We start from the raw sequence: 21033 nt of genomic DNA, 5'->3' as shown, positions 1-21033 counted from the left end.
TAAACATTGTAACTGTACTAGCAGCCACCACTTTCTTTAGCATTTCATTCCACATATGAACCACTCTCTATGTATAAAAGTTGTCTCTCATGTCCTTTTTAAATCCTTTCCTCTCACTTGAAAGGTACGCCTCCTAGATTTGAACTCTCCCATTTATCCATGCCCCTCATGATTTTATAAACCTCAATAAGGTCACTCCTCAACCTCCTGCACTCCAGTGAAAAAGTCCCATTTTTTCCTGTCTATTTTTATGTCTTAAACCCTCCATTCATGGAACCTTCCTGGTAACTCTTATCTGAACCCTCACCAATTTAATAATCTCCTTCCAATAACAGGGCAACCAGAGCCATACACAGTACTCCAGAAGATGCCTCACCAATGTCCTGCACAACCTCAATGCAACATCCCTGAGGTGTTAACTGGGGTCCTATCTGCTCTGTTAGGTTGGTGTAATGTTTTTCATGGCAATATTAGAAGAACAGCAGAGGTCCTTCAGTGACCTCGGACAATATCTGATCTTTAACCAACATCACTGCAATAAATTTTCTGGTCATATTTATGTTGCAGTGTGTGGAGTTTGCTGTGTACATATTACATACCATGTATTACAACATTGCAAAAATGCTTCAATAACTGTAAAACACTGAGGTCATGAAAAGTGCAATAGAAATGCAAATCTTTCTTTGAAGTCATTGATTGTTATTGACTTTCCACAGAAATTTCAATATGCAATTGTATTATTGAAAAGCTGGCTTTTAGAGTAATTGTATTTATGAAATAATTATCTATTTAATCAAATCAATCAGTGTAAAAAGTGCTCGATATAGACATAAAATGATCGCATTAATACCTGTGATTTAAAGATTATTTATTTTCAGAACATTTATTTTGAAAACAGCAAATATAACTTGCACTTAAATATGTGCTTGTTGTGTCACTTAAAAAGGAATCAAGGCTTTTCACACTAATTCATTTTGGAGTGTAGTCATTGTTACTATGTAGAGGGGAGGCTGCTGGGGAGGGATAGGAAGTGCCCAAATATACCAAGAAAACAAATTATCTTTCAACTGTGATAAAGGTTTATAACATCTTATCATTATAATTATTTGGGAACTTGGCTTCAAAAGTGAAGGAAAAAGAAATTTTAGTTTTCAGTTGGGTGCAGATGACTTGATTCTTTTAACAAAGGTCAAACAGCCATTTTTAACAGTGAGTTCAAATATTATTTCCAAAAAAGTCTGTTACTTCAGTTAAGTAAGAAGGTAAACTATCTAGGAGTTAATGAATGAAATATTGATCAAGTTGAACTTTTATGGCATACAGAAAGGACAAAGCAGGGACTACAGTCAGGGGCCAGAGTAAGGCTGCAATTGAGAAGGACAATTTCTTACCTGCAGCAGGGCACTTTCAGACAAGTTTGTGTTGTACCTTTCCAGGCATATGCAAAAAAACATGGTTTAAAACAAATTCAGCCCTAGTCTGCGTGTGCCCGTGGCCTGCTATCCAATAGTGTGAACAGGTGTCTAAGTCTATAGCTTCGAGAATAGCCACTAACTACCCCTGCACTACAGGTGGAGAAGGGAAAACACTTTCACCAAGTGCCATCAGCCAATCTCTGTTAAGAAGAACGAGGACAAAAGAATTTCAATCAACCTGCAAAACCAAGAATCCCAGGCTTGATTGTTCAGTAACTGATGTCAATGCTACCACAACGGCCCATTGTAGCAGACACAGGATACAACGTTATACCCTTCATGAATGACTCACAGACTGAAACATATACCTTTATAACTTAATCTTGTTTTTGGACTCACTACTTATTATTCATCTGTGTGCACGTGTTGTTTATTATTTATTCTCATGTTTAGTAACTAATAATTTCAGTCTTTTATTCATTCAATGAAGTCTAGTTAAATTAGTTCTTTTTAAAACATAAATTTATTGGTTTGGGGAAAAATTAACCTTTTTGCAATCAACTATAGAAAGAGGTGAATAAAGAAGGGGAGCAGTTCTTCTCAGCTCGGCTGGGAGCTGACTGATTTAGTGTATCCTGTCTATAACTGCATCAAACTGAGGACCTTACCTGGGGAGTGATCATGATAGTTGGAAAGGCACTTTTCAGCATTGACAGAGGGCATTACCATCATTAAGGAGAGAGGCACCATTTTGTGAGTGAAGAAAATCTGGTTTATTTGATGAAGTTGGTTTATAGATGGACCCAGTGGCTTCAATAAAAGTCTTGTATGCCATGTTAATTATCATACTGCTGGATCCCTTAACCTTTCTCTTCCCACCACTTATTCTTTATCTTTATCTTATCCTTTATCTTGTTGATCCATTTTTGGGCAGAGGCCTGGAATTGTTGGAATTCTGTCTCCATGGCTTGGAATCTTGGGTTGTCACCTAAGGGAGAGCCTGATGGTTTTTGTTCCAGGAGCTCTCATGTTGATCATTTCCATCAATCCTAGCTGTGGTGTTGATCATCTTCAAACCCAGTGCTCTGGGTGCAAGGGACGATTCCAGCTGACTTTATTTGATTCCACTCTCCGGAAGTTAAGTTGGGTGAGTGGGGATTTTCCAGATTCGTTGTGAACTGCTTTTGGAATTCCTTTCTTTGGTCAGGGTGACAGACAACTTGGACGGAGGCCTGTGCAGTACATTCCAGGTTTTGGCAGACATACACAGCTTAGAGGGAATGTTGCTAAAAGGCCATCTTCTCAGCGGGCCTTAGATTGTGAGTTAAAAAAAGATTTTCATTTATATAGCCCCGTTCATGACCTCAATTGTTGGATCATCCTGAACCATTTAAATTGTCCCAAGATGAGAAGAGGAATGGAGATTATTTTGAATGAATTAAAAATAAATTTATAAAGATAAAAGGGAGCACATCTTTGCAAAAGTGAAAGAAAAACATTAGCTGCACACCTCAATTGTTGCTGGATGTTATAATGAGAAAGTCAGAGGGCTCTGAGAATGATAATCATTGACATCCCAATGCTTTCCCTGTGGTATTGTTATGGATCTAATTATGGATTTTCTACATACTGCTTTCACAGTTATTGTAACAAGGTGGTAGGTATTAACTTGTAATTATAGTTTTTCAATCATCACACCACACATCTGCAGCTCACCCCTTCTAATGAAGTTAGGTGTTAACATGCAGCATTACTTGAGGAGCAAAATTATATTTTGTTTAATTCTTTTATTTGAAATATTGATCAAAGAATAATCTCAAATCACTGAAATGCAGAGAGTATTACATCTGTATTTTGTGTGGATTACAGATCATATCTGATCTTTGCTTTAACTCATTACCTGACAACATCCATTGATCTCAATCTTAATATTTAAATTAGATTAGATTAGATTAGATTACTTACAGTGTGGAAACAGGCCCTTCGGCCCAACAAGTCCACACCGCCCCTCCGAAGCGCAACCCACCCATACCCCTACATTTACCCCTTACCTAACACTACGGGCTATTTAGCATGGCCAATTCACCTAACCTGCACATCTTTGGACTGTGGGAGGAAACCGGAGCACCCGGAGGAAACCCACGCAGACACGGGGAGAACGTGCAAACTCCACACAGTCAGTCGCCTGAGGCGGGAATTGAACCCGGGTCTCTAGCGCTGTGAGGCAGCAGTGCTAACCACTGTGCCACCGTGCCGCCCAGTGTGCCACCGTGCCGCCCAGCTAAATGATGCTAGCAATGCCAGCTTTTGCAGATTTGCATTGCTTTTGAGGAAGTGATTCTCATTTTCACTCTCATACAGCTGCAAGGGGCTTTTGTGGTGCAGTGATGGTGTCCCTGCCTCTCAGCTAGGAGGCCTGCGTTCAAGTTGCACCTGCTCCAGGTGCGTGTTGTAATATTGCTGAGCAGATTGATTAGGAAACTGTCTGCACAGTTTAATTGCAACATGATGCAGCCTTACTCTCAATTGCCTATCTTTCAAAACTGCATTTGTTGCTACTACAAGTGCACAGGTTCCACCCGTCAGCCATACAGTTGCTGCTCGTGACCCCACAGATTAATGCTTGCTGCATTAACTCAGGGATGGCCAAAGCTTTTACAGTGTGAGTCTCTGATTGTTCATTAAGCAAACACAGAATATAAGCTGCGCTGTTTTGTCATGAAGATTCTACATTCCAAATATCGAAGAAAGAAACACTTGCATCCTCTCGCTGTCCCAGTCAGCACTGTACTTGCTGCTGTGGTTAGGCTGGAGGTCTTGGCTGAGGGAGCTAATGAGAGGAGTAGGAATAGACTATCAATGTGTCTATGGGCACCAACTCCCTGGTTCCAGATGCACATCAATACACCAATAGTGCAGTGACAGGAGAGATACTGACATAGAAATGTACAATAGCCAATCAGGAGTAGGCCATTCAGCCCTGCGAGGAGAAAGTGAGGACTGCAGATGCTGGAGATCAGAGACAGCAGTGGTGTTAGAAAAGTACAGAAGGTCAGGCAGCATCCGAGGAGCAGGAGAGGGGTTTTTGCCCGAAACGTCAATTCTCCTGCTCCTCGGATGTTTCCGGACCTGCTGTGCTTTTCCAGCGCCACACTCTACCCACATTCAGCCCTTCAAGACTACTCCACCATTCGTGATGATCACGGCTGATCATCCAACTCAGTGCCCTGTTCCTGCTTTCTCCCCATACCCTTTAATCCCTCTGCCCTGAAGAACTATGCCTGACTCCTTGTTGAAAACATTCAATATTTTGGCCTCAATCACTTTCTGCGGCAGAGAATCCCACAGGCTCCCACTCTCTGGGTGAAGACATTTCTCCTCAGCTCAGTCCTAAATGGCTTACCCCATATCCTTAGACTGTCACCCCCATCCTTGCATTGATCCTTTCCAGATCTGTTACACTTATAGAACATAAAGTATAGAATGTAGACCAGTACAGCACAAAACAGGCCCTTCAGCCCTTGATGTTGTGCCAACCTTTTATCCTACCCTAAAATCAAACTAACCTACCTACTCTTCCTGTTACTATCATCCATGTGCCTATCCAAGAGTCACTTAAATGTCCTGACTGTATCTGATTGTACTACCACTGCTGGTAGTGCATTCCACGCATTCACCACTCTGTGTGTAACGAAACTATCCCTGACATCTCCCCTAAGCTTCCTCCAAACACATTAAAATTATGCACTCTTGTGACAGCCATTTCTACCCTGGGAAAAAGTCTCTGATTATCCACTCCATCTATGCCTTTCATCATCTTGTACATCTCTATCATGTCATCTCTCATCCTTCTTCACTCCAATGAGAAAAGCCCTAGCTCCTCAATCTTTCTTCATAAGACATGCCCTCCAGTCCAGGCAGTATCCTGGTAAAGCTACTCTGCATCCTCTCTAAAGCTTCCACATCCTTCCTATAATGAGGTGACCAGAACTGAACACCATATTCTAAGTGTGGTCTAACCAGGGCTGTATAGAACTGCAGCATAACCTCGCAGCTCTTAAACTCAATCCCCCTGCTAATGAAAGCTAACACACCATACGACTTCTTAACAACCCTATCAACTTGGGTGGCAACTTTGAGGGATCTATAAACATAGACCCCAAGATCCCTCTGTTCCTCCACACTGCCAAGAATCCTGTATTAATCCTGTATTCTGTATTCAAATTTGACCTTCCATAGTGGATCACTTCACACTTTTCCAGGTTGAACTCCATCTGCCACTTATCAGCCCAGTTCTGCATCCTATCAATGTCCCATTGCAACCTACAACAGCCCTCCACACTATTCCACAACTCCACCAACCTTTGTGCCATTGGCAAACTTACTAATCCACCCTTCCATTTCCTCATCCACCCTTCCATTTCCTCATCCAAATCATTTATAAAAACCACAAAGAGCAGAAGTCCCAGAACAGATCCCTGCAGAACACCACTGGTCTCCAAGATCCAGGCTTAATATTTTCCATCTACTAACACCTTCTGTTTTCTATGGGACAGCCAATTCTGTATCCAGATGGCCAAATTTCCCTGTATCCTATCCTCCTTACTTTCTGAATGAGCCTACCATGGGGAACCTTATCAAACCATTTGCTAAAATCCATATACACCACATTCACTGCTCTACCTTTATCAATATGTTTTGTCACATCCTCAAAGAATTCAGGAAGGCTTGTGAGACATGACCTGCCTGTCACAAAATCATGCTGACTAGCTCTAATCAAATTTTGGTTATCAAGTAATCATAAATCCTGTCCCTCAGAATCCTCTCCAATAATCTGCCCACCATAGACGTAAGACCAATTGGTCTGTAATTCCCAGGATTATCCCTATTCCCTTTCTTGAACAAGGGAACAACATTTGGCACCCTCCAATCATCTGGCACTACTCCAGTGGACTACTCCTGGTTTCTATGAGATTCCCTTCAGTTTTCTAAACGCCAGTGAATATAGTTCTAACCAATGTTCACCCATCAGTCCTGCCGTCCTAGGAATCAGTCCGGTAAATCTTTGCTGCATTCCCTCCATTGCCAGAACATCCTTCCTTGGATAAGAAAACCAAAACTCCACATAACAATCTAGGTAGAAAATAGAACCAGGAGTAGTTTATCCAGCCCTTAAAGCCTGCTCCACCACTCAATATGGTCATAGCTGATCATCTTGTGGATCTCCTGACATTTGAACTATATATAAGCCTTGCAATATCATTGCACCACAATTTAACAGGCCACAATATTGCAGTGAGAGAAGTATTAAAAAAGAGAGAAACAGATGTGGGTGAGGTGTAAGTAGACAAACAGGAGGCTGTATGAACACAGTAAGCATCAGGAGGTGGAGAAGTCAACGTTTCAGTCCTGAAGAAGGATTATACCTGAAACGTTGACTTCTCCACCTCCTGATGCTGCCTGCCTTGCTGTGTTCCCCCAGCCTCCTGCTTGTCTACTTTGGATTCCAGCATCTGCAGTTTTTTTTTACCTCAGTAGGTCAGGTAGCAACTGTGGAGAGAAACAGAATTCTGATGAAAGATCACATCGACCTGAAATATTGATTCGGTTTTTCTCCATACATGGTGCCAAAACTGCTGAATGCTTCCAATATTTTCTGTTTTCCAACATCTGTGGCATCTTACTTTCACATAAAGAAAGACAGTCTAGCTTCCAATTAGTTTGCCCAGGATCAGTTGGTTAGGAAATGAGCTACAGAAGACACAGCAGTTAAACTTGTTGACAGTAACATTTTTGTATTAATTTGGCAAGACTAGCATGATCAAACTTCCCAAGGTGTTTCACAGAAGTGATCTGAAACAAAATTTGACTCAAAAACATAAAACTACAAAAATGTTACAATGCAGAAAGTGTTCATTTGACCCAGCTCCAGCTCACTGAATATTTTCACTTAATCTCAATCTCCTGCTCTTTCCACGTAATCCTGCTCATTGTTTCTATTTAAGTAATCAGCCAATGCCCTCTTGAATGCCTCGACTGAACCTACCTCCACCACACCCCTAGGCAGTGTATTCTAGACACTCTGATAAAGTGTTTTGCACTTTGTTTCTTTTGGGGCAGCATGGTGGCTTCAGTGGCTAACACTGCTACCTCACAGTACCAGGGACCCAGGTACGATTCCTACCTCGGGTGATCTGTCTGTGTGGAGTTTGATTTAGAGATGCCGGTGTTGGACTGGGGCGTACAAAGTTAAAAATCACACAACACTAGCTCCGAAAGCTAGTGTGCTTCCAATTAAACCTGTTGGACTATAACCTGGTGTTTTGTGATTTTTAACTGTGTGGAGTTTGCACATTCGCCCGTGTCTGTGTGGACTTCCTCCCACAATCCAAAGACCTGCAGGTCAGGTGAATTGGCCATGCTAAATTGCCCATAGTGTTAGGTGCATGAGTCAGAAGTAAATATAGGGTATGGGAATTGGTCTGGGTGTGTTACTGTTTGGAGGGTCAGTGTGGCCTTGTTGGGCCGAAGGGCCTATTTCCATACTGTAGAGAATCTAATCTGTAAGACAGTTGAAATCCGTGCCCTCTTTCTTGATCCTTTTATGAGCCAGAACAGTTTCTTCTGATCTACTCTGTCCAGTCCATTCATGATCTTGAAAAGTTCTATTAAATCTCTCTTAGTCTTCATTTCTTTAAGGAAAACATCCCCAATCCTTCAATCTTTCCTCATAACTCAAGTTTTTCATCCCTGGATCCTCTTCTGAATTCTCTCCAATGTGTTCTCACATTTTATGCTAAACTGTGGCACCCAAAATGTACAAATTACTCCAGCTGAGGTCTAATTAATGACTCATACAGGTTCAGCATATCCTCCCTCTCTTGCACTCTATGTTGCTAATGATGAAGCATAGAATACTGAATACTTTATTAACAGTTTGCTATATCTGTCCTGCCAGCTTTAATGACTCATACACATTTTTGTTTAATTCACTCATTGGACATAGGCTTCAATGGCTGGTGTGAGCATATATTGCCCATCCCGTGTTGCCCTTGAGAAGGTGGGGGTGAGCTGCCTTCTTGAACAGCTGCAGTCCATGTGCTATGGCTAGACCCACAAAGCCATTAGGAATTTGAACCAGTGACACTGCAGGAACACCAATACATTTCCAAGTCAAGATGGAGACACCCAGGTCTCTCTGCAATACTTTTCAGAATAGCATCCTTTATTTTACCCTGTCTCTCCATGATGTTTGCACTAAAGTGTATCACCACACACTTCTCCGCATTGAACTTCATTGGCCAACCATCTCCCATTTCACCAACTCATCAAGGTCCACTGAAGTCTTCCATTTTCCTCCTCAAAGATTTGGGGGTTATTAGGACAGGTGACCAAAAGCTTGGTTATAAAGCAATGTCTCAAGGAGAGGTGAGACAAGTGGAGAGGTTTTGGGACAGAATTCTGTTGTTTAACACTTAGACAGGTGAAGGCGTGGCCACCAATTGTGGCCCAATGGAAATCATAAATTCCTAGAACAACAGAATTGGAGAAGCACACATATTTCAGAGGACGTCTTTACAGATGGAGAAGATTACAGAGTTAGGGAGAATATAGCCTTGGAAGGATATGAAATATGGATAAGAGGTGAATTAACAAAATAGAAAGTCTGTACAGACTGTTTGATGGAGGGTTCCTGTAAATATGGGGCATTCATCCCAGGTTGGATAGCTGGGAGTTGGCAATTCCTCTGGGATTGTCCTCAGGTCTCCAGGAATTGAAGGTTGATCACCAGGACATTGCTGGGGCAAGTGAACAAACCGAAGACAATAATTATAGGAGCATTAACACACAGTGAGTCTTCCCCTTTTATTGATTATTTAGTTATAAAAATATGAGGTTATTCCATCAGTAACACACAGTTGTGTGTGAGCTCATACATTATAATGTTGTAAGGAGTGTCTAGTGTTCATAAACATGACTATATAAATGATATTGTTTTCTTTTAATGACTCTGGCTAAGGTTTGAGGTGTTTCCAGGCAGTTTTTGTACTGATCACTTCTTTCCAGTGACACCTAATGAAAACTGTATGTGTAACAACACAACAGGGCCCAGCCGTGATGCCCCTTCATGTTAAATAGCTTGCTGTCACTCACCGCAAAGTCACACATATATTCGGGGAGTATTGTCAGTGCCCAATTAACAAAACACTGAGAAAAGTGAAAGCCTTCAGGACTGATTTGTCAAAAAGCAGAAATAAAAATGACAACACGGAGAGAAAATAAACAGTTTGGTGAGAAGCAGTAAATGATGTGAGAGAGATGTGCTTCCGGAGATTTATAAAGAGCACAGAGTCCGCTGCCAAAAGTGTTCATTTGTTTTCTATATAATTAGTACATTATTAGATTCACATTAATTATATAAATCACGTTCGAGATGACAACTTTCATAACATGCAGTCAAATTTGTAAACAAATTCCTGTACTGGTTTCCTAATTAATAGTGTAATTAAAATTCCATTTTTAATTAAAGCCGTTGGAGCGTCTGGCTTGTAGTTGTTTCCTAATGGGCAGCATGAGTCGCTCTTGTGAATGGACTGGAACTTGTGCTAGAATTACTCCAAATTCTCCAATTTTGTAATGTCACCTTTTGTAAATCTAAATGTAAGACCCCTTATTAGTTCCAGTGATATTTAGGGGTTTCTGAGGACTGAGTAAAACAGACATCCTCCGTTACTCACCAAGATCATCCTGAAATCTCCAGGATTTAAAGAACAAGTTCCTGCATTTTATTGTAAGTCAATGTCGGATAAAATTCATCAAAAAAGGCTTTTTTTTACTTGAACACATTTTATGTTTTTAAAAAAATGACCTTTCAGAGAGGGAGAATCTGGATAGGCTTTTTGGAGGAAAGAGACCATTTGATGAGACTGTGAAGATATGCTCCAGCCCCAGTGAGGAGCCCAGAGACTGGTCCCTGTAGGACTGAGGTCTGTCTGCATTTGCACAGACTCAACCCGTCCTTTAGATTCCACCGCACTCTAACAGGTCATTAAGGGATCACAGAATTGGCAGGAGTGATGCAGGTGGGGAAACACATGACAGACATTTCGTTTTCTCAGCTAGTTACATGAACAAGGAGGAGAAAAGAATATTCTCTCCCTTGGTGGCTCAGTGGTTAGCACTGCTGCCTCACAGCCCAGGGACCTGGGTTCAATTCCAGCCTCGGGTGACTGTCTGTGTGGAGTTTGCACATTCTCCTCGTGTCTGCACAGGTTTCCTCCCACAATCCAAAAATGTGCAGGTCAAGTGAATTGGCCATGCTAAATTGCCCACAGTGTTAGGTGCATTTGTCAGAGGGAAATACAGGGTAGGGGAATGGGTATGGGTGGGTTACTCTTCAGAGTTTGATGTGGACTTGTGGGCCAGAAGAGCCTATTTCTATCCTGTAGGGAATTTAATCTAATCTTCAGGAATGAGGAAGGGCTTATTCCTGATGAAGGGCCCCGGCCCGAAATGTCGACTTTCCCTGCTCCTTGGATTCTGCCTGACCTGCTGTGCTATTCCAGCACCTCACTCTTGACTCATTCTCTCCCAAACACCCAACATCACCCCAGGACCTACCTGAGGGCAATGATCAACATAGTAACCACCCCAACCTGTGTGGGTTTGATGACAGGTCAGAGCCAAAAATGTTGTTATTGTGGAAGCTCTTTGACAACACCTTCCAAACACTGCCCTCTATCCTCTAGAAGTGCAAGGACAGCATATACAGGGGAACACCACCACCTGCAAGATTCCCCTCCAAGCCACACATCGGGGGGGGGGGGGGGGGGTTGGTAAGTAAGTCTTCAGCTGGCATGATGATTGGCCTGGTGGTTGACAGTGAGGAACAAGGTCTCAGTCACAGATTGGTTGGATGGATAGATCAATGGCGGGTGGAATTTAACCCTGATAAGTGTGAGGTGTTGCTCGTTTGGCAGAAGTAACAAGACAAGGGAATACTCACTGAATGGCAGAACACTAGGAAACTCAGAGAAACAGAGGGATCATGGGGTTTTGTCCACAGGTTTCTGAAGGCATCAGGGCAGATAAATAGGATGGTTAAGAAGGTGTATGGTTCACTTGCCTTTATCAGTCGAGGCATAGATTCCAAGAGCAGGGCGGTTATGCTGGAGCTGTACAGGACTTCGGTGAGGCCAGAGCTGGAGTACTGTGTGCAGTTCTGGTCACCTCATTACAGGAAGGATGTGATTGCATTGGAGAGGGTGTAGAGGAGATTCACCAGGATGGTGCCTGGGATGAGCCGTTTAGTTATGAAGGGAAGCTGGATAAGATTGGTTTGTTTTCTTTCGAGCATAAAAGGCAGAGAGGGGCCTGATTGAGATGTGTATAATTATGAGGGACATGGAAAGGGTGGATAGAGAGCAGCTGTTACCCTTTAGGTGAAGAATCAGTAACAAGGGGCATAATTTTAAAGGGAAAGACAGGAGGTTTTGGGGGGTTTTGAGGAAATAGTTTTTCACCCAGAGGGTGGTGAGAATCTGGAATGCAATGCCTGAAAGGATAGTTGATGCAGGAAACCTCATAACCTTTAAAAAGTACTTGGATGAGCACGTGAAATGTCAAAACATTCAATGTTCTGGGCGAAGTGCTGCAAAGTGGGATTAGAGTAGAATGAGAGTAATTTTTTTGTCATTGCAGACTGGATGGGCCAAAGTGCCTTTTCTGTGCTGTCGATTCTGTGACTGCAGCAGCTCACCAGCACCTTCTGAAGAGCTAATTAGGGATGGGTTTTAAATGTTAGACCAGCCAACAAAACCCACAGCTTATGTACAAATTTCTAAAATGGATCAATAGGGTAGAGGTCTGAGATAAGTGATCAAAGCTGTAAATAGGATTTGCAAGAGACTGAAGTAATTCATCAGTGGAGAATCAAAGAGAAATACCAGAGAAAAATGCCTGTTGGCTACAACTGGCCCATGTTCGCCAGAGTAAAATATTCATCACAATCCATTTCACTCTTCATTAGCTTCAGCCGCAATGTCTTGTCAGTCTTTCTGTTCCAATCCATGTACTCATTCATCACATCTATCTACTTCTCTGCAACATTAACTCCAGGCAATTCAAATCCCTTTGCAATCTCTAATCTGTTTACATTGTCCATCACATTAAAAATCCTATGAAAATCAATAATTACTTTTTAACAGGAACACATTTCCATGATTGGCTCTGTAGAAAATCCTTTTTTAATTTATAAAGTGTTGATTTCTCTGCTCCTTTATTCGTTTCTTTTCTCTCTAAATGTTTTCAATCATTTTGCATCTTCTCTGAATGTTCCTATTGTCACATGTTATTCTGCACTAACACTTTTTAAAATTAAAATCTTTTATATGAGACAGCTGACCTCATAAGTGTGTATGAATGATCCTCTGCCACAGTCATGAGAAAGAACAATTGGTTTGCACAGCAAACTGCCACAAACAGCAGCAAGATGATCTGTCATTCAGTGATGCAAAAACAGAAATTACTGGAGAAACTCAGCAGGTCTGGCAACATTTGTGGGGAAGGAAATCAGAATTAATGTTTTGAATCCAGTGCCACTTTTTCAAAACTCTGCAAATGTTTTAATTCCTTTTCTATCCTCACAAGATTGATTCCAGAGATGTCCAAAATTAAAAATCACAGAACATCGGGTTATAGTCCAACAGGTTTATTTGGAAGCACTAGCTTTCGGAGCGCTGCTCCTTCATCAGGTGCTTGTGGACTATAAGATCGCAGGACACAGAACGTACATCAAAAGTTTACCCCAGCCCAACACCGGCCCCTCCAAATTATGACTATAATCTACACCACTGACTGCTGGCTCAAAGTGGAGAGGATCTCCAAGAAGATCGCACCTATCGACACAGACATCACGTTTCTACACAAATGTAGGAAAGCAGGAAAAATCCCAAAAGGATTAGGGATCATGAACCCACTCAAGTCAACCTCCACTCCAAAAGATGAGAGATTAGTTTAAATGGTGCTGCTATTACACAGTTTTCGTATAACATGGGATTGTACGAGAATGGAACTACAGTGTTATAGCTGAACTGACTGTATATAAAGAAAAACGGTGCATCATTGTTTCTATCTCTTCAGCCAGCTTCAGTACTATTAACAGGATGACTGTTTTCATTGGGGATTAGCAGATTTGGAGGAGATTTGATCGAAGTGTTGAAATCATGAGTGTTCTGGTCAAAGTAAATACATAGAAGTTAAAACAGAAATTGTTGAGAAAACTCGGCAGACTAGTGTGGAGAGAAAGCAGAATGACTATTTCAGGTCCTTCTTCAGGACTGTTTTTGTTTCTGATTTCCAACATCTGCAGGTTTTTGGTCTTTTTGTTAAATATGGAGAAACTATCTTATTGATGGAAGGATCCAGGACAAGGACGCACAGTTGTAAAGTAACTGATAAAACAACGTCAAATGGTAAATTAACTGAAAATTATTAAGATTGAGATGCATTGTCTGAGCGTCAGATGGAGGCACGTTCCTTTGACAATGCAAGTGGTAGTGGAAATTGGATTATTATCTTTAAAATGGAGAATGCACAGGATCATGGGAGAAGGCAGGAGAATGATTTTAGTTGAACTGTTCAGTCAGAGACCTGGTACCGACAAGGTGAGCAGAGTAGACTCCTTCAGTGCTGTAGCAATTCTGTGAATTCTTTTAACCAGGAATTTAACTGTTTGCCTTTATATTTGTGCTTGTTGCTTTCTATTTCAGAGGAGTGATCCGAATGGATGTTAGCCTGCAGAGTGTGGATATTGACCAGTGCTCGACTGAAGACAGTTGGTTTGCAGATTCCCATCAGTGTGACGTAAACAGCACGGAGGTAGGGATGGTTGGTCGACAGCTGAGTTTGAAGTCCTTTGGTTTTATGGCTATACAGAGGAACAGTTGATAGTCTGACCATTGGTTAAAAAAAAGCAAACTCTAAAACATGAGGTTTATCGTTGTACAGACTAAAATTATTTTACAGGTTGTGGTATATTAATAGTTTGTTTCAATGCTTATTTGGTTAATGCACCATTCTCTGTGGAACAAATTTCCTCTGACCTTGCGTACAAATTCCAATTTGTGTCACATTTATTGCCCATAGGGCAGTTAAGTGTCAACTACATTACTGTGGGACTGGAGTCACATGTAGTACAGACCAGGTAAGGATGGCAGATTCCTCCCCTAAAGGACATGTGTGAACCAGATGAGTTTTTCCTGACAATGGTTTCATTGTCATTAGATCACTAACTCCAGATATTTATTGAATTCAAATTCCATCACCTGCCATGACAGGATTTGAATCCAGGCCCACAGAACATTACCACTCGGCCATCACAGCCCCTGAAGTACAAGAGGCCACAATGGGGTGGAGCACAGATATCTTCAATGATTGTTGTATTTGATGTGGTTACAGACAGTCTCAACTTAAATATTCTCACTACTGCATTTAGATTCCTGTATAGCCTTCCTCTATCCTCAAACTCTCTGAGAACTTGATGTTCCTCCATGTGTAACTTTGAAAGCATTCCTGGCTGTCCTTAATTAACTACTGGTGCCTATCTATTTCGTTCTCTCAGTCTTAAACTTTGGAACACACTGACTCTCTCTTTCTTAAGATTGTCCTCATTCCTGAAGAAGGGCTCATGCCCGAAACATCGATTCTCCTGCTCCTTGGATGCTGCCTGACCTGCTGCGCTTTTCCAGCAACACATTTTCAGTTCTGTCCTCATCCATGCCTAACTGTCTGATCTAACTTTTGCCAGCTGACCAAATATATCCTTATTTGGGCTTGGTCAAATTTTGTTGCTAACTTTCTAATGAGGCACTGTCAGATGTTCTGCAATATGTAAAGGTGCTATATAAATGCAACCGCTTGGTGTTCAGTGTGAGGGCCCTTGTATCATTCTGCAACAATACTAGGGGATGTTTAATATTCTCTGAGACAGAACGTACAGAATCCGCAATAGTAAAGGGAATTCAATCCTGTGAATAAAACAAAACCCTGTTTTAAAATTCACTCTGAAGCAGTTTTATTTTAACTGTCAAAGATAATTTTCATAGAAATACTTATTTTCTCTGGTAAAGCTGTTTTGAAATAAAGCATCACCTTCGCCCCTGCCCTGTCTTTCCATTTGACAAACATAATAAATTCCTTTCATAAACAGAAATTATTCACAAACTCAACATGTCCACACTCCAGCTCGTAGAAAATTAGCATAATTTGCTATTGCAATTGTGTCTATTCAACATTACTCATCTCATTATAACATTGTATTCAGCAATGCTTCGGGTAGAATCTGAGATTGGGAACATTCTGGAACATTGCAAAGACAGTCTCACACGTATACGTTCTGCGCTATGAAATGACAATGAATCTTTATTCATTCAGGGAATATGGGCCTCCTCCAACAGTGAGTGTGAAATCAGGAACTTGCTCAGAGTTTCAGTTTAGAAAAAGATCAAGCAATATTGAACCAACTAAATTTAATGGACAAAAAATACCAAAGGAGCAAATTCCCAATTTACACTCCCTCTGCTGGAGTTTCCACCCCTCGTTCTGTGCAATCCTGGAGGTCTCATTACATGACAGCTTGCTTCAAACAGCTCTGCCTGGAAGCTCCCACTATTGGTCCTTCTGCGAGGGACACATCACCCACCTGTGGTCAATTGGAAAGAGGAATCTTTCATTCCCAGTGACAATCCTCAAAGCTCTGTAACCCTCCCTGGATTGAACCAACTCCTCTACTGCAGGGAGTAGGGAAAAGGGTTGAGAAATTACTTGTTGTCCCCATCCTTTCTCTCAGAAAAAGATGGAGATAAAATCAGTCAGGTTTCCTGTTCCTGTTCCCTAACTACTGCATCGTCCTCAAAGGGATCTTATAGTCCTAACTCTTTCATTTAGTGGTTGACTCTTACTATCAGAGAGTAAAACATGATGATACATTACTTGAGGGCAATGCAGCCCCAGCAAGAATCAACACCTTTGGTAAAACCTGGACGGGAACTTAGTGGGGATCCAAAACAGTGGTTTAAATACTGCGGTACGAAGCTGGTGTATTTGCAATTACAGAAACACAAATTGTCAGCCATTAGTTTCAAGATGGAGAATGTAAATGGGCAGGGAATGAGAGAGCTGGGACACGTCTCAGTGATGTCGAGGACCTCATTAATAACAAGATGACGAACATGGCAGCTTGACACATCACCAGGTCCTCGGGGAAACAGGAGACAAATTAAAATGCAGCAGGCAGTTACATGAAGAGTTTTAATAGTGTAACCTCCCCAGGTTGGGTACAATACAGCTGGCAGCCTGATATCACCTGCAGAGATGGAGTGAACAGGAGGCACACATATGATAATAGGAAAGAAATCTGAATTCTGGGCCAGTTTCTTAGTTGCTTGACAGACTGTGTCCTTGAATCTTGTAGCATTTTTTAAAAGTTTTCCAAACAGCCTCTAATTACAATCTTGTTTGAAACTCTGAGGCTCAAACCCTAACTCTTCAACCGAGAGAAACTCTGGTACAGTACACCAAATTTTGACAAAGTGTTATTTTTGGCGAGTTTCACAGAAGGGGTGTCTTCTGGAGGCCTACCTGTTTTCTCACACTATCGTCCCCACACTTGCGTCATTAACTATTTACTCCACCCCTGTGGCATTCTCCTTGTCCAATGCTAACCCATTTCTCTGACTCATTGTAGTTGGAAGTTCCCACCTCTGCCAGGATACTCTGGGACTTACCAACATTCCTGGTGGCATCCTGAAACCCCAGCCCACTGAGTATTGGAATCTGGAGTGGTACCTCATTGCCAACCTATTGGCACAGCAACTACAAACCAATGGCCCAAGTCCACACGGCTAACACTTCCTCAGACAAACAAGTGTATATTCCTACACCAATCACTGTTGCAGCAGCAGACCACACAGTTTCTCTGTCCTTAGCCACATCCCATTGTGCAATCCTCTTGAAATCATTGTCTCTCTTCCCCCAGTGCCCACAGTAGCCGAGTATTTTATTACTGTTCAATGTGGAACCACCTCCCACAGGAAGACCTCAGTCACATATAAAAAAAATCTTTATTTACAAACATCAAAAACATCTTTACTGTAAGCCCCTGGCATTCACTCTGTTGAGGACCTGAGGGGTAATCTTTTCACGCAGAGGATGATGTGTGTATGGAATGAGCTGCCAGAGGAAGTGATGGAGGCTTGTACAATTCCAACATCTAAAAGGTGTCTGGGTGGTTATATGAATAGGAAGGGTTTAGAGGGATATGGACTAAATGCTGGCAAATGGGACAAGGTCAGATTGGGATGTCTGGTCGATGTAAATGAAGGGCTATTATGTCTCAGTGACTCTGTGATCCCCAAGGACTTACAGAGTTCCACGCCACCCCCACTACCACTCACCATTAACTCTGACTGACCAGATGCATGACCAATCTCTTTGGATCTCCCTGACTAATGCTCTGCTAATCCACTGGCTGGAGCTGCAGGAGTGATGGTGGCTTATTCCTGGATCCCCTGACCCAGACCAACCCAATAGGACATTATCCCACCCCCCAACCCCCCCCACTCTGGTTCTCATTGCTTCCACTGAGAGGATTACATTGCTTCCACTGAGAAACATGGCCATTTGGATGAAACCCCAATGCAGTGTGTAAGGTGTTAGCACATGGTGTGAGTATGAGATTGACACAGCACTGTGCCTTACTGCTACCAGTCCACCCCTTAACTGATCACTGCCCACCATGACAAGCTGCCTGGCTTTGTACAGCGAGGTAGGACAGAGCACTGTTGGTCTTTAAAATGCGGCTGAGGGGGAAAAACACTGAAAGGCAGTGAATCTCGGGGTTGGGGCTAAGCGAGTGAGCCCTCGGAAAGCAAGGGAGCAGCCCTTAGATGCTCCGGTTGAGTCCATAAACTGGGAGTCTATCTCTGCCACAATATCCTTGCAGCAGCATTGCAGTGAGAGATTTCAGTGTCCTCCAGTGCAGCATTACAGTGCAGAAACCTACTGTAAGTAGGTCAGAGATGTGCCATCATAGTGTAGAGAGGTAGATGTCAGTGCAGTCGCTGCTCGTTGGGTGTGCCCTTAGATGTTGGTGCTCAGTACCTGAGGCGCACCAGGCGCCCGCTCAGACTGCAATGTCAGGAATTTTCACCACCTAGTTGCTACCTGGCAGGTGATGGAATAGGAAACTACATATTAACAAGGCAGGATTAATTAATAATGGACGATGATCCCTGTTAATAGGCCTCTCACCACTGTCAAGCCAGAGGAGAAAGTGAGGACTGCAGATGCTGGAGATCAGAGTTGAGAGTGTGGTGCTGGAAAAGCACAGCAGATCAGGCAGTATCTGAGGAGCAGGAGAATTGATGTTTCGGGCATTCCTTCATCAGGAATGAGGCTCATTCTCCTGCTCCTCGGATGCTGCCTGGCCTGCTGTGCTCTATCAGCGCCATGCTCTTGACTCTCGAACAAGAACCTTGTCTCAACATCTGGAATTCAAATTCTCACACGATTCTCCCAAATTTCTCACACAATTCTCCCAAATTTCTCACCATTCCCCACATCAGGAAGATCTGACCCAAAGAAACTCAAATACAGCAAAACTCAGGAAATATTTTTATCAATAAGTAATTCCAAGGTCTAATGCACTTACAATGCAAACACAGCTGTCAAGAGAAACAATTCCCCATTCAGTGATCATATGAGCACTGCATTCATGAGGATCAGTAGAATTGTACATCAGTGAAAACCAATTCTTCCAGTTATGTTTGACTCTATTCATTACGTTTAGCACAAAGTATGAAACCAATTTCCTAACTCATTCTCACACCTTTTAGTTTGCTAGAATTGGTGCCACAAAACCAATCATTTCAAGCAAGTTATAGGGAGAGGAGAATCCTGCAAATAGAATGGTTTTTCAAAAGATGGAATCAATTTCAAGGCAGTCCCACAGCACTCTGAAATATTTTAAGTGCACTAATTGTCTTTTGAACTGGAGAGCTTGGGAGTAAATATTTCAATTAAGGTTCAGACCTAATTTGTTACTTTTAATGTCGTCAATGGGATACAGCACTAAAGTCATAGCAACGCTATGGAATTTTCAGATGTTCCTTCAATAACTATATGGTAATATATCAAATAACTGACAACTTAATTCCAGATTGCAGCAGTCAGGATTCTGAAAGATATTTGTGAATGGAAGCTGTTATCTGGATTGTTTGAAATATTCTATTGTTTCTTGTCAACAGCAACTTGCACTAAGATAGCACCTATGACACAGAGAAACATTGCACTCCAAATGTACAGCAAACCATAAACTAACTTGAAGTAATAGTCAGTTTCCATTTAGTAGGAAAATGAGAGGCATTTGACTGGTTAGGAAATGTTGACAATTGTCCATTTCGAAACAGTGAGTGTTTTTGCAATTAGTGAGGTGAATCTGGCTGCCCTTTACATTAAGGCCGGATTTGACAATGTGTGACATCTAGGATCCCTGTTATGGAGCAGGCCAGACCACTCAAAACATTTCGAGAAAGTAGCCCAGACCCTAACCTTGCTGGTTGCTTTAAGCAGGTGTAGAGTGGATATTCCAGGAGTGATGCAGCTGGTCCAAACACTTAGTTTCAAACAAAACAGGATTTATTTACAAGATTACCGAATGGAACACAAACAACAGAGAACAGAATACAGAATAACATAACCTATACGAAAACCCAACAGACTATCCCAATTCAATGATGCTGTTCCCAATACTTGCAACAATCCCCATAAACAGCCCTTGGCACAAAAGGTAAAATCAAACACAGGGTCTTCCAGAAGAGAAGTCAGAGAGAGGTCAGCAGGGACCTGCTTCCTTGGGGTCCAGCAGATTTTATTTCAATTCTACTGTGCTAACCAAACCAAACCAGAGAAAAACTGAGCTGGGAGAACTGACCACTCCGCTTTCATTGTACAACTGTTTTATTTAAACTTAAAAGCCTTTTGCTTGAGGCAGTATCTGTTAGCTATAATCAAACTGGCCCCTAAACCTTTCAAACTTAGACTTTTCAGAACCTGTGTCTTTTACAACCTCTCTGGAAAAAAAAGGCAAGGACAACATAACCTTGTTAAAGGAGCAGCTTCATCACACTGAGCAAAACTGGAATCAATGGGAATCAGAGAAAACTCCATCTGATGGCGAGAGTCATCTCTGGCACAACAGAAGACAGTTGTTGGAGGTCAGCCATCTCAGCTCCAGGACATCTCTGCAGGAGTTCCTCAGGACAGTTTTCTAGGCCCAACCACCTTCAGCTGCTTCACCAATGACCTTCCCTCTAGAAGGTCAGAAGTGGGGATATGAATTTATTGGTGCTGACTTTTGTGCCTTCAAATGCTGATGCAGTCCATACCAAAATGCAGAAAGATTAGACAATAGCCAGTTTTGGGGTAGCAATTGACATTCATGCCACATTAGTGACAGACAATGACATCTCCCAAGAAGGAATCCAGCCATCATCCCTTGATATTCAATGGCATCACCGTCATTGGATCCCCCACTATCAACATCTTGAAGGTTACCATT

The 21033-nt window shown here is 42.1% G+C and overlaps 1 protein-coding gene across 2 annotated transcripts in view; it reads left to right on the top strand.

Annotated features, from left to right (window-relative positions):
- Window positions 1-21033, top strand: part of gpr179 (G protein-coupled receptor 179) — a 102016-nt gene that overhangs the window by 12222 nt on the left and 68761 nt on the right. For both annotated transcript variants that reach the window (XM_043674810.1, XM_043674809.1), the window contains exon 2: window positions 14186-14294. In XM_043674810.1, the coding sequence (XP_043530745.1) occupies window positions 14186-14294 (109 nt within the window). The remainder of the gene's footprint in view (window positions 1-14185; window positions 14295-21033) is intronic.

This window comes from Chiloscyllium plagiosum, chromosome 33 (genome assembly GCF_004010195.1).
Source record: "Chiloscyllium plagiosum isolate BGI_BamShark_2017 chromosome 33, ASM401019v2, whole genome shotgun sequence".
Lineage (NCBI taxonomy): Eukaryota > Metazoa > Chordata > Chondrichthyes > Orectolobiformes > Hemiscylliidae > Chiloscyllium > Chiloscyllium plagiosum.
This window is presented reverse-complemented; position numbering and strand designations above follow the sequence as displayed.